This window comes from Phocoena sinus, chromosome 1 (genome assembly GCF_008692025.1).
Source record: "Phocoena sinus isolate mPhoSin1 chromosome 1, mPhoSin1.pri, whole genome shotgun sequence".
NCBI classification, from domain to species: domain Eukaryota; kingdom Metazoa; phylum Chordata; class Mammalia; order Artiodactyla; family Phocoenidae; genus Phocoena; species Phocoena sinus.
In genome coordinates, this window is record NC_045763.1 from 182394254 (window position 1) to 182408320 (window position 14067).

Below are 14067 nucleotides of genomic sequence, written 5' to 3' on the forward strand. Positions count from 1 at the left end.
CTTGTGCATCTGTAGTATTATGTATTAACTTAAAGTGCCAAGTGACAATGAAATTTCCTCGGTAATAGGGAAGAGACCCTGAGTCATTGTTGCATTCAAAGGACTATTTCTCAAAAGTTATTGAAACCAGTGTGCACCCTTCCACATCGCAGCATTGTTATTGGAAATGATTTTGTTTATTGCCTTTTTGCTTAAACAACATAAGAGAAAAATTACCTCTTATTCTGGGAGGTAGCAGTGCAAAACCCTTTGGGGATCAACAAGTTTATACTACTTTGCATGGTGTTTAGGAAGATACTTTAGAGCAGTTTAAACTGGGAAGTTGTTAATGGATTTCCTGAGGTATTTGCTAAAAAGCAAAGAGGTGACAAGTGACGAAGCCAGTATCTATCTAGCCATTTCCAGTGCAACAGGCATGACTTGAAACTAGATGTATCCCTGTCGCCCTAAGGAAAACTAAATTTCATCACTAAGTCTAATAAAGTCTTTACCTGTGCCATTCGACTAGTGCTTCTGACCTCAGGGTCCTGAGGAAAGGTATCCCACATGGAGGCAGAGAGGCTCGTGTAAAATATGTTGACCTTTCAACCAAAGCTTGAAACCCTTGGCAACTGGAAATGAACATTCCAAACCATCTTTCTAAGCACTGAACACTTTGATTCCCCAAACAGCAATGTCTTTTGGAAAAAAATGTGTTGTTCAAAATTAAATCAACAATTTGATTTTATCAAGCTAGCTAAGATGAAAGCATCACAGAACAACATAAATGAAACTCATTTTGATGCAGAATGGTTGTGAGATTACATCTACAATCATACAAAATTAGGTCACTGAATGGAAGCCAGATGGACCTTGAGAATGACATCCTGACATTTGGATTGTAGCTGAGTTAGAAGCTGATACTTGTCCCGACAGCCAGACAGCATATAAGGGGGTGCCACCTGCCCCTCTCTAGAACTCACACCTTTCCTGTCCTCAAAGACAATTCTCACTGGGGACAGGGTAGCTGAGCTGGCGGGTATTAAATCAACTAACTCAGATTTAGGGATTTCTGAGAAAATAGACATTTAACCAGGCTAGAACAGACACTTTATCTCACTTACTGTTTAGCATCCCATGGTGAGGTAGAGATATTACTATAATCTCCATGTCATGGATAAGTAACTGAGACAAGAAATTAGCACGTGCTAAATCTTCCCTTACACTGTTTCTGCAAGTCCATTGGCGTGTCCACCTGGACCAGAGAATTAAAGTGTCCAAGAGGAGGAAAAAGCTTGGCCCCATTGCAGACCCTTGTCCCCCTCTTCTACCCCAGACAATATGCATGGCGGTGAAGGGTAAAGCATGACCTCTGGGACCTCAGTGTCCGGTTTCATCCTGACTCTGTTGTTCCTTTCCTGTGAGATCATGGACAGATTGCTAATATCTCTGTGGCTTAGTTTTCTCATCTGTAAAATCGGATGACATCAACAGTGCCAACCTATAGGGTTGTGGTGATGGTGAATTAATTCACATAGACCACTTCAAGACATGCTTGGAACACAGCATTGTCTGTTCATTGTTTTTATAACTACTGGTATTATTATTATTATCACTGTAACATGCTTCCTCTTTAACCTTCTTTTAACTTGTCTTCCTTGGTGGCATTTGGCTACTCAAAAATAGTCAGTGGCTAGTGATTTTTCAATTTAACAAGTGCTAACTCATCTGTGTAAGCAAGGTCCCACCTCCCACGTTCCTACCCAGCCAGAGTCTGCTATCCTAGTCGGGCTCGTGCCTAAACTAAAAATGCTCCTTCTTTCCTTTGTAAAATTTTATTTCCTCCCTTACACCTACCCAGCCTCACTCATCTTTCAATGATCAGCTCAGGTTCTACTGCCAGTGTGAAGCTGTCCTTCACTGTTTCAGCTCCCATGAATTACTGTAGTGCTCAGATGAATAGAGCAGAGGATACTTAGCTACTGGTGATCAAATGGATTTTGTATCTGAAGTCTATAACAGTGGCTCATACCAAAGTTCAAAGTTTGGAGGTTAAGTATCAGAAAAGGGGTTGCCAAAGTATTGGAAAAAAGACTTTCATGATATCCACCATGAGCTGTGTTTTCTCAGAAAGAAAAGAGATCATAGGTAAACAATATGCTTGAACTTATTAAATATGTTATGTACCAAATTAATTATATGAAACCATCATTTTTGAATATTTGAGTTTATAGTAATCACAGTTGTTCAATGTATTTGCTGATAATTGTATGTATTCCTGAGCACCAAGGATTTTTCATTTCTCAGTCACTCAGTTTGGAGTCATCTTGGAATGATTTACTGTAGACACTAAATTAAATATGTGCTAATCTTAAATTTTGATGACTTACTAAAAGTTTCCATTTTTTCCCCTGAGGAGAAAGATGCCACACTCTGAATAAAACCACAAATACAATTAATTTGGAATATTTGAAACCTTTTACAAAGTATGAGATAACATTACATGCCTCTGTCAATGGAAGAGTGAAACGTAATGGAACTGATGTGAAATGTGTAGCTGAAACGACAGCAACATGTAAGTTATAAGCTTTAATGCTTTTTTCTATGAACAGCAAAGTCTAAACCGTTAAAACAACATGTCCACCTTTATGCTTCATTTGAGAAACACACTGACCTGGCACATTTGTTAACATCTAGGGTTTATAATAATTTAAAACACAACAATTTAAAAACTCTCATCCTGGGTTTTCTCTGTATCCTTCAGGTATAATCATAGAATTGTAAGAATGAAGCCTGAGGGCATATGAACAGGTACAATTTATAAGATTTCAGGCAATTAAGTATCTAAACAACTTAGATAAAAATGCGTTATCTATTGTTTTCTTTATTCTCTAGAAATATCGACTGCCATCAGACACCCAAGAACGCCTCACTCACAAAGCATCCACTGCTTGCATGACCTCATGAAACAATATTTTGTCAGCATTTTCTTCTCCATTACAATGAACTACATACTACTTTATTTTATGTCACATTTTACATTCATTTGGCTCTTGCCCGCCCCCGTGGGATGGCTCCATAGATTCCAGGTCCAAAGCTAGATCTGTCTCTGGGGTGAATGTGAACTCCATGAGGTCAGGGCAGAAGAAATACCCCTGTGTAAGGCAACAGCTATGGCTCCAGAAACCCTACCTGGCACCAGGCTCACACAGAAAAATTGTCCTCTTCAGGACCAGATGTAAAATGCTCTTAATGTCATTTAAGTTCTGGTTTCAAAAGTCCAGGTCCTCAAGCGTTATGCTTTTGTTATTTTCCTGAAAGTCTATGCTATCACAGAAACAAAGATGATTCATTGCTGCTGAAGAATCCAGCCAGGTATCACCAGGGTCATGTAAGCATTTCCAAAAGGAGGACCTGGACTGTTCGTAGGCCTTCGGGGTTTCCCCTCCCTGCCCCTCCACTCCTTTCTTCTCTATTTTCTATTTCTACCCACTCTCTTTGGGGGAATTGCAAAAAAATCTCATAGTTTCAAGTACAACTTACATGCTAATATTCATCAAATGGATGTGTAATTTATTTTCAGATGTTTTGTTATAGCTTTTTATGTATGTTCTGTCCTAACCTCCCCATCTGTAACACCCAAATAAGCACTTAAAACAGTTTATACTGTACACATATATCGTCCAGTAATTTAAATACGCATTTACCAAATGATTAAAAATAAAATATTTCTTCATTTTGATAGATCCAAGCAAGGTCAAGGAGTTACATGTTTCAAGGAAGACAGATAATAGTATGAATGTGAGCTGTAAACCTCCTGACGACTTTAATGGCCCCAAGACAGGGAAGTACCATTTGATAGTCAGTATTGGAAATAACTCGGCTGGAAAAGAATTACAACAACAAAAGTGCACATTCTCGGTAGAAGGTCTTCAATATTCAACAGAATATACATTTCAGGTAAGATTACCATTTCCCCATTTCCATAATCATACATTACTGATATACATTATAGTGGTTATTCTGCAGTATTTAAATAATACTAACACCAGTGCTCACGAAGCTCTGAGGTCTAATGGACTCACACTTTAAAAGCGTAAAAGTTTGACTCCAAACTTTTCATCTCTAGTACATAATACAGTTGTTTACAACACATATTTTGTTGGATTATTTTTGACCTTTAACGTGATTTACTTATAGCTAAATTATTGCCCCCGTGTCAAGAAGCACAACATTTCATGCACAGTAGATTATTCCTTTGCCACAACTTTTATTCATCTAGGCTATTTATCTTTACTACTGTTACTTTTTAAAAAATTTTAATACTTTATTTTTATTTTTTATTTATTTTATTTTTGGCTGCATTGGGCCTTCGTTGCTGCGCACGGGCTTTCTCTAGTTGCGGCAAGCAGCGGCTACTCTTCGTTGTGGTGCGCGGGCTTCTCATTGCGGTGGCTTCTCTTGTTGTGGAGCACGGGTTCTGGGCGCGTGGGCTTCAGTAGTTGTGGCACATGGGCTCAGTTGTTGTGGCGCACGGGCCTAGCTTCTCCGTGGCATGTGGGATCTTCCCGGACCAGGGCTCAAACCCGTGGCCCCGGAAGGTGGACTCTTTCTCACTGTGCCATCAGGGAAGCCCACTAATGTGACTTCTTAAATTACAAACATTTTTTACAGGTACATTGAGATTAAAAAATAGCAGAAATAAATGTAAGGAAATAGCAGTGCACACAGAGAGTTAAAAAGCTCACCCATAAGCTCGCTGTCCACTGATCATATTCTGTGTGTATACTTCTAAAATGGGGAAACTCAGTCTTTTCCTCCTGCTGTAGGGAAAAACCTCAGTTCATTCTATCTCCTGTGTGTTCTTCACTATAAGAAACACAGGGAAGCATTTCCAAAGAAAACCGGACACCTGAAACACTTCACTTCTGACACTTCTGGTCACCAAATGTGTGAAGGTTTTTCCCCGCATCAAGCAAGTATCTGTGACACCATCTGGGTGTCCATTCAATTTCGACACCACGTACCCAGAGGTAGCACCAGATTCCACAGGTGAGGGGCTCAGTCCCACGAGATTGGTCCCACCCTATGTCAGAAGACAATGACAAGTAGGAAGTCCCCACCACTTTGTAGCTCGATTTGTCTGCAAATCAGGGGTTCCTGTGACCCACGTCCTTTCGTTTGATTAATTCACTAAAGCAGCTCACAGGACTCAGGCAAACACTTACATCATTTACCAGTTTATTAAAGGTTTTGAGAAAGGATACAGGTGAACAGCCAGATGAAGAGATACGTAGGGTGGGGTCTGGGAGGGTCCCAAGTGCAGGAGCCTCTGTCCCCGTGGAGTTGGGAGTGTATCACCCTCTAGGCGTGAGTGTGTTCCCCAGCCTGGAAGTTCTCTGACCCCAGTACTTCTGGGATTTTATGGAGGCTTCATCACATAGGCATGATGAATCATTAACTCCATTTTCAGCCCTTCTCCCTTCTCAAGAGACTGGGGGAGGGGAGGGGCTGAAACTTCCGAGACTAATCATGGCTTGGTCTTTCCAATGACCAGCCCTCATGTGGGAGCTATCCAGGAACCCACCCAGAATCAGCTCAATAGAGTAAAAGACTGTCGCCCTGGAAGTTACAAGGTTTTCTGCAGCTCTGTGTCACGAATCAGGGTCAAAAACCAAAGACAAAAATGTTCCTAGCGCTCTTATCAGTTAGGAGACACAAGGGTTTGGGGAGCTCTGTGCCAGGAACTAGAGGGAGAGACAGATGTAGATTTTCCATGATCTCACAAATTCCTTAATATGAGCACAGCGTCTGACAAACCGCATGTTTCATAAGTCACTGTATCGCGAACGTTTTTCCATGTTAAATATTCCGCTACTGGTTTTTCATGTTTGCGTAAGATTCTATCTTACGGCTTTATCACATTCTACTAACTATGCCTGTTTTGACAACAGTCAGCAAACACTCTTACTGGGAAATAACAACATCTTTGAATATGTCTTTTATTATTTCTGTCTGAATAAATTCCCAGAAATGAATGTATTGGGTCAAAAGGAATTAACATGTATTTTGAGATTTTTTTATGATACTTTTTCTTTTCCCTGTGGAAGTTACCAAATTGCTGTTCCCATGGCAGTGTGTGAAATAACTGCTCTGGAGAATCTCACCAACACTGCGCATCCCCTTTTCCTTTGATATTTAGTGGGTGGAATACTGTATTGGCATCTCTTTTTGTTTTTATGGATTTTCTTTACTTACCGTTGAGGAGAAATATCGTTTTGTTATTTGTCTTGTGGCAACATCCTTCCTGCTCCTTTGTCTAGTTTTCTTTGGGAATGCTTCTTGGCTATTAATAGTATTAAACTCTTTGTCCTATGACTTGCAAATTTGTTTTCAGTGTATAGTTTGCCTTTTAATTTTCTTTATAGCACTTTAACTCATACACAATTTCCCCTTTTATTTTTATTCAGTCAAATCTCTCACTTTTATTTCTGGTTTAATGGGAATTTCCACAGTTGACTACTTAATGTCATGTTGACAATCTGCTTCACATTCTTATCACTTAAAGAAGTGTTTAGGTATACATAAGCTTTCTTGTTTTGTTTTTAACCAGAAACGTAGGTTTGACTTTATCAAATGTGTTTTATGGTACCATGTTGGGTCTGCCATCGTTGTGATGCTATGGTGTGATTGGTGTATATGCTGAATTATAGTGATAGGTTTTCTAATGTTGAACCAGTGTCACATTCCAAGAAAAAAACCCTGCTGTGTCATTGTGTATTATTCCTTTAAAGTATTATTGAGCTCAACAGCTTAATATTTTATTAAGCCTTTATGAATAGGCATTCATAAATGAGGTCATTTAATAAGTGGGTAAAGGCGACACTGGCATAGGTGGGGACACGCATCATTCTTTTCACATTTTTGTATGAAGGTTATGCTAACCTGATAAAACAGGTTGGAGACATTTTCCTGTTCTGTGTTTTATAACTTTAAATAATGCAGGAATTATTTGTTCACCGAAAAATGTGTTTTAGTCCCTTTAACACAGAGGGATTCTTTGAGAATCATTTACGTTATCTTTCGATATTACTGTTCTTTTCAAGTAGCTACCCTTTTTGAGTGGGTGTGCCACTTATATTTTCCCAAAGAAGAGTCGGAATAAAAGAAATACTTTGTTATTACCTATTATCGTACATTTCACTTCACCTCCCTCAGTACCCAGGAAGCTCCAGGCACACTGGCTTCCTTTTCTTTTCTCCAAACACTCAGGTTTTACTCTCTTTTAGGCACTTTACTCAACATTCCTCTCTTCCTAGAATTTTCTTCTCCCATTTGTCAATGATGATAAGTTATTCTGGAAAAATATAGGTAAACATCGTATTAAAATGCAATCTCAAAATTCAAATTAGGAGACAATTATTCAGTTATCCTTTCTCTTCCTCACTCTTCAAAAGGCTGCCTCTTGTTTTCTTCACTGCAGTTCCCATAACTTGTTTTTATGTTTATTTCAGAATCCACTGCTACATTTATACCTTCATGAGGGAGCAATCATTTCAGATTTATTCATCATTGTGATCTCTGGTTAATAAATTAATACAGTTGTTTTTATAATTGTTAATGAATTACTTTCTTTTATTGTAGGTTTATTTTGATATTCTGGTAGTTTGGGCATTGAAAGTGATTTTTGACCATTTATTTCTTTCTCCTTTTCCTTTTTATTAACTATAAATAAATAAATAAATAAAGCTATGGATTGTTCTTTGGTAAAATTTTGACTCTATCCCATGTGTATATTACTTATTACTAATTTCTCAATGACTGACATAAAATTTAATGAGTGGATTTTTAAAGTAGATTGTTCTTATTATTGATAATTTCTAAAGAGTATATATTTGTAATTTGGAATAATTTTTAATTTATCTTTTTAAAGAGACTTTTCTACATTTCTGGTTCCTGAATTTTTCATTGCAATTAATTATTAGTTTAAAAGGATAATTGTCCTTTACAATTTCTGCCCTTTGGAATCTACAGTAATTTTTACAGCTCAGTGTGTGATAAATATTTATGAATACTCTGTGAGTACTGAGAATATTATATACCCTCCATGGGGTAAAAGCTTAGATATATATTTTTCAGATTTATTATTAATCTCTTCTATTAATACTCTTTAGATCTATTTTTGCTTCAGCTGTTTTTTTGCTGAAGACTCTTAATGCTTTCCTGCTCCATGCTGTTTCCTTGTATATCTAAATTGTTTTGCTTTATTGTGTTCAATATTTTGAACTACTTATGTCTACACTGTAGAGTTTACCCTGTATCATCAATCTTGATCATTTTAACCCTTCTGAACTAAATATCACTTGAATATAAATACTGTGATTCTTACATTATATTGTTTCCACTTAGCCTTAAAAACTTTTTTGTACGTTTTATGTATAACTCTTCTAAAGAGTATACAGCAGAATTTCCTTTTTGAAAGAAATGTGAAGATGTTAGCCTATTAATAGGGAATCAACTTTAAATGATGAACATTTTGATGTGTTGGATTTTATTCCTTCATTTTCACTTATTCTTGCTGATTATAACTATTAGTAGTATTATTATTGCTAAATGGGCTAAGATTTCTTTATATCTGTTTCACTGGTAAATATTTTCTTTAAAACATTTTGATAATAAAGTATTGACATAATCTTGAAGTTTCAACTTTAAATTAAAGTTAACCAGTATATTTTTTATGAAAATAAACAACAATGTATGACAAATATGTATGTGTTATATTGTGATTCATAAATTTACACTAGAAAACTATTTTCTCTTTTATTACTGAAATTCAGGTTTATTATCACAATGGGAAATATCCTGGTCATCGAATAACTGTTTCACGATCAACATCTTGTAAGTCATCACTTAGCTATTTATTATATTTATATTAAATATATAGTAGCACTTAGCTTTATTATTTTACATTCCTACTCATGTTTAATTATTAAATGTTTATATTATATATTTTCCAAAAAACATTATATTTTAAGTTGTGTGTGCAAACAGATGTACAGGTGAACACCATATTAAAATATAATATCTTAAATTCAAATTAAGATATTAAATTATTAAAAGAGTTCATAAAATAATTCATAGAGTATTTATCTGCACAGACTAATATGGTTATGCTTATGGCATTTCTTCATGTTAGTAACAAGCATGTTTTTTTTGTGTATGTGTTAGAAATTGTCACCTTATTTTATTCTGTCCCTCAAGCATTTGCTTAGCAGAAGCAGGCGTTACATACAAATCTGTGCTGATTTACCCAACTGAGCTAGGATACACATTCCCTAATAACAGTATGGCTTTTTAATGTTTGGTCACTAATATTTTAAAATATTTTAATCAAAATAAAGGTCACTCTAGAAAAAAAATCACTGAAATGAAGAAAGCCGTGTGTCACCTTCCCTCGCCGGTTGTTCTGCTCTCCAAAATGACCCCTTTTCACCATTTCTGTTTTCAATTCTATAGTTTCCTCCATATATAAAAGGGATATTGTCTGCTGCTCTTTCTAGAGTTTTAATGTTGCTTGTTGATCTGAGCCTGCGGAGGAAGAAGACTTAGCACACTGCTTTAAGTTTTCTCTACTTGTTAGCTTTGTAAATTCAATTCAATTCAATTCAATTCGAAGCTCCCGGTGCAGTGTTACGAAACACAGGCTGTTTCTGATGTCACCTGGTCACTTCTCCGTCTTTGTCAACTACCCGCATGTGCATGCTTCATTTTCCCGAGTCTTTCCAAAGAGGGAAGATATAAAAACAGCTTATTTTCCAAACTGCTTTACTAAGTCCCATACAAAGTTGTAGTTCTTTCTGCTCAGATTTATAGGATAAAAGCTCCTAATGTAAAATGCCAAACAACTTCAGCCAAGTATCTTTGACTTTATTTCCATATACGTTTCTTTTATAAGCCCTTACTATAACAACAGCTTCATTGAGTTTTTCTGATTATGTAAATAATTTATAGTGTCAGCATTTATTCTTGGGGTCATAGACTCCACTGGACATTTCAAACTCCTATCTTAATAAGCCAGGCCTGGCACCATTTCCCTCAGAGAAACACAGAGTGGGAAACACAGCCAGCAAGGGGGTCTGGCCAAGAAAATCCTGCTAGCATTGCCCACTGCAGTCCAGGGACTATGAACTCTTTGACCCTCTAGAGGCAACTGAGCTGTAAGACTGAGGCCATATGTGTGGGAGCGACCCTGGCTTAGAAGCCCCATGTATCTCTTATAATAGTTCCACAGGCATAGCTACCAGATGTGCCAACAGGGATGCGCCCGGTAACAAGATGTGCCAGGGGTTAGTGCATTCAGGGAAATCAAGGCCAGGGCTTCCCACCAGGACACCATCATTCATACATAACCCTCCTGTCCAGATGCCGTTTGGAAGTCAAGGATTGCGTTTACATTAGCAATGTTGCCTGGTGACACAGCTACTATTGCATCTTTATCAGATTTCTCCTTCAGTGGAGCTACAGGGTTATCCTATGCTCCTTTTTTCCCATAAAGCAGAAAAAGTATTAACTCTTTGCTAACAACAGCATTTTCATAAGAGGTAAATAATGTCTTCACATTTTGATACTGACATCTACTCCAGGGGAGGGCTTGGGTTTCGAAATGCAAAAGCACAGCTGCTAGAAATTTATTACTGAGTTTCTTTGGTATCACATTCCATCATCTGCATTTTGACAACATTCCCAATTGAATTCCTGGGGTCCTTTTCTTCTGGAACTCTCTGAGGGTACCATCATAAAATTTTCCTTTATCAGTTTCCCATTTTAAAATTGCTGCATTTGAATCTCATGGTTTTTTTTGTTGTTGTTGCTGTTGTTTTTTACTGGTTTATATCTTCTAGTGTAAGAAGAAAATATTCTAATTTCTGCAGGCATGAAAATATCTGTATTCTATTCTAACACAATCAATATTTTGCTCTGGCATAGATTTTAAGTTTAAAACTATAGAATTTAAAGTATTTCAGTTTTGTTCCCCTGCATCCAGTATTACTTTCTAATGCCATCCTGCTTCTCATTCTTTTCATATGTTCCCTCATTTTATTTTCTCTCTAGAATGTTTAGGCTTTCCTCTTTATTCTTGGTCTGACATGGGTCTTTTTCACTTATTTTCCTGGATGCTATTGGCTTTTGTGACCTGGAGGCTGATCCTTGCGGTAGAGTGGAGGGTGCGGGATGGTTCCCTCAGGGGAGGGCACAGGGCCAGTGTCCAACCATTCCACATGCAGACACTTGCTTCTCCTGCTTCACTTCCATGCTGGGCCTCCTCCCTTCTCTACTTGGAGCCTGATTTTACCTCTAGACTCTTACCTCTTCCATTCAATTTTTCCAAAGAGTAGGCTTGTGTCTCCTCCTCCCTGGTGTGTCTTTCAAGAGATGCCTGGGTTTTCTGTAAATAGACCCTCAATTGTGCCATTTTGGTCTTTTGATTGGTTTCCACTGTCCATGGCGCCTGGGAGCTTGAGGCCCAGGTGTTCTTGGGAAGGTGTGTGTCCCTCGTCACCACATGCTTCTCTGGTTGTGGCTTCCTCTCCTTTGCTTCCTACCTTCCAAAACTTGTCGAAATCTCTCAACCTCTGGCTCCCCGTCTCCCATCCTGTCTGCCATCATGGATCTTCGCCTCGGTCATTGTTACAGGGGCTCCTAGAGAGAAGAGCAAGTCTTAGGCCACGAGATGTATCTGAAGCCTTCATTGTTCTATTATTAATACATTTATGGCGGTACATCTGATGCTATGTCATGTTTCTATAGAACCAACAGCCCTAATTAATTGCTATGGATTGCAATGCTCACTCAACACCATTTGGTGTGTTTTTTTGCAAAATTTCTAGTATGTGCTGCTGGTCTTCTCTTTCCCACTTGATAGATATACATACATATAGACATAAATATAGTTACAGATATAGACACACACATGACACGTATATAGGCATCCTCACAACACCTTTCTAAAGAAGATCAAATCATTCCCATTTTATAGATGAGAAAATTTAAACTCGGACAATTTAATCATTTTGCCCCATGTTAAGAGTCAAAGAAATGCCAGAGCCAGGATGCAGACTCAGCTCTGACATCTGACAATCTCCATCTGAAATTAATTTTCTATGTTCCTGTTTTTATGAATTTCCAGTTAGAGACATCTGGAGCATGAGACATGCTGTTTGGGCAGGTGTTGGCCTGGCGGAGTCACTCCATCTTTCTGGTTGTAGGAGAAATGTCTCATGCTCAGGAAGTCTTCCATGGACCATACAGAAAATAGGTTCCCCTTACTTTCTTACCACTCTATTATTTTCCTTTAAATATAAGGAAAATATATAATTATTTTATTTACCTGTCTAGCCTTTCTTTTCCCCCAAAGGTAAGGAAAATTCCCTCAGAACTGATACCTTTTTATGCCTATTTTCTGTCATATCCCCAGAGACCGTCACAGTTTTAGGGCACGTAGCATTTGCTCAGTCAGTATGGGATGAAGAGGGGTACCAATCAGTTAAGGCAACGATGGATGCTATAACAGATAAACCAATCAATTAAGGCAACGATGGATGCTATAACAGTTAAGCCCCCAAATCCCAGTGAAGTAACAAAACAGACATTTATTTCTTACTCCACACCAATTGGGGATGTTTGTGCGCATGTAGAGGGTGGGGTTCTGCTCCACACACCATTCAAATTTCCAGGCTGACACAGGGGCTGACTTCTCCCACACGTGGCTTCTGAATTTGTGAGGACAACCAGCATCCAGCCAGGAGTTTGGAGAAGAAACGAGGTGAAGTGTCTCTCCAGACGGGGGGTAAACACCAGACCCAGAAGAGGCTTATATGCCTTCTACCCTTATCTCAGTTACCTGGACACACTTAACAGCAAGGAAAGCTGGTCTGGAAGGAAGAGAAAAGAGGTGTGCTTAAGAGTCAGCCAGTGTCAGCCACAGGCAGGAAGGAAGGAAGCCAGGGAGGGGAGGAGGCTGTGGCTTCAGCCACGCTGAACTATACGGACTGTCTCCAGGCAAAATCACAGGGAGGTAATGCTTTGTATTAGTTTTCTCTTGCTGTCCAACAAATTACTGCATGCTCAGTGGCTTTACACCACACCCGTTCATTAGCTCACAATTCTGTAGGTCACAATTCCAGCTCCATGTGACCAGTTCTTCTGCTCAAAGCTGAAATCTAGATGTTGGCCAGAATGAGTTTTTATCTGGAGAATATGCAGAAAAAGTGTTTCCGAGGTCATTCCAGGTTAATGGAGTCCTGTTTCTTGCTGTTGCGGGACCGATGACCCAATTTCCTTGGGGGCTGCAGGCCAGGGCTTGCACTCAGCTCCCAGAGGCCCCTCACGTTCTTTCCACCTGGCCTCCTCCATCTTCAAGCCAGAGCAGTGTGTGGGATCCTGGTGCTTCAGATCTCTGACTTCTGCTTTTAAAGAACGCATGATTAGTTTGGGCTCACCCAGAACAATTCCCCTATCTTCCAGTCCCACCTGACTCGACGCTTGAATTCTCTCTGCACAATCGCTTTGCAGCAGTACCTAGATTAGTATTTTCTGAAGCAACCAGGACCTGGAAATCTTGGGCGGTGTATCTTGGAATTCTGCTCACCATATATTTCCTTCAAAACACCCAGTCTTCTCAGCCTACCCCTGCCTAAAACATACAATTTCTGTATTGCCTTAGAAACATGACTGAAGAGGGTTGAATTTGTTTCCTCATTGAAAATAGTAAGAGCACTAAGTCTCTCCCTATCTCCGTGAACCATAGCCATGGTAGTGAACCCTGATGGATAGCCCCTCATCCCCTTGGGTCCTCCACTCCCTCTGTGCACAATGTTAATTCATAATCCATCATTATGGATTAACCATTAATCCATAATCCATAATCCATAGCCACTCTCTTGCAATTACTCTTGAATCCCTTGATCCTGTCAACCAAAACCCCTGATGTAACAGTTTTCTTCTTTCTCTCCTGCATCATGATTTCCCCCTGTGCTGGATGGGTCTCATCAAGATGCAGTTGTTGAAAACCAACAAAAAACAGCAACG

General features: G+C 38.8%; 1 protein-coding gene across 6 annotated transcripts in view; it reads left to right on the plus strand.

Annotated features, from left to right (window-relative positions):
* The window catches only part of PTPRC (protein tyrosine phosphatase receptor type C), a 122856-nt gene that overhangs the window by 80232 nt on the left and 28557 nt on the right, over nucleotides 1-14067 (plus strand). For 5 of the 6 annotated variants that reach the window (XM_032631185.1, XM_032631203.1, XM_032631211.1 and 2 more), the window contains 3 exons: nucleotides 2396-2554; nucleotides 3725-3939; nucleotides 8817-8877. In XM_032631185.1, the coding sequence (XP_032487076.1) occupies nucleotides 2396-2554; nucleotides 3725-3939; nucleotides 8817-8877 (435 nt within the window). The remainder of the gene's footprint in view (nucleotides 1-2395; nucleotides 2555-3724; nucleotides 3940-8816; nucleotides 8878-14067) is intronic. The other variant, XM_032631195.1, reaches the window with a different exon arrangement.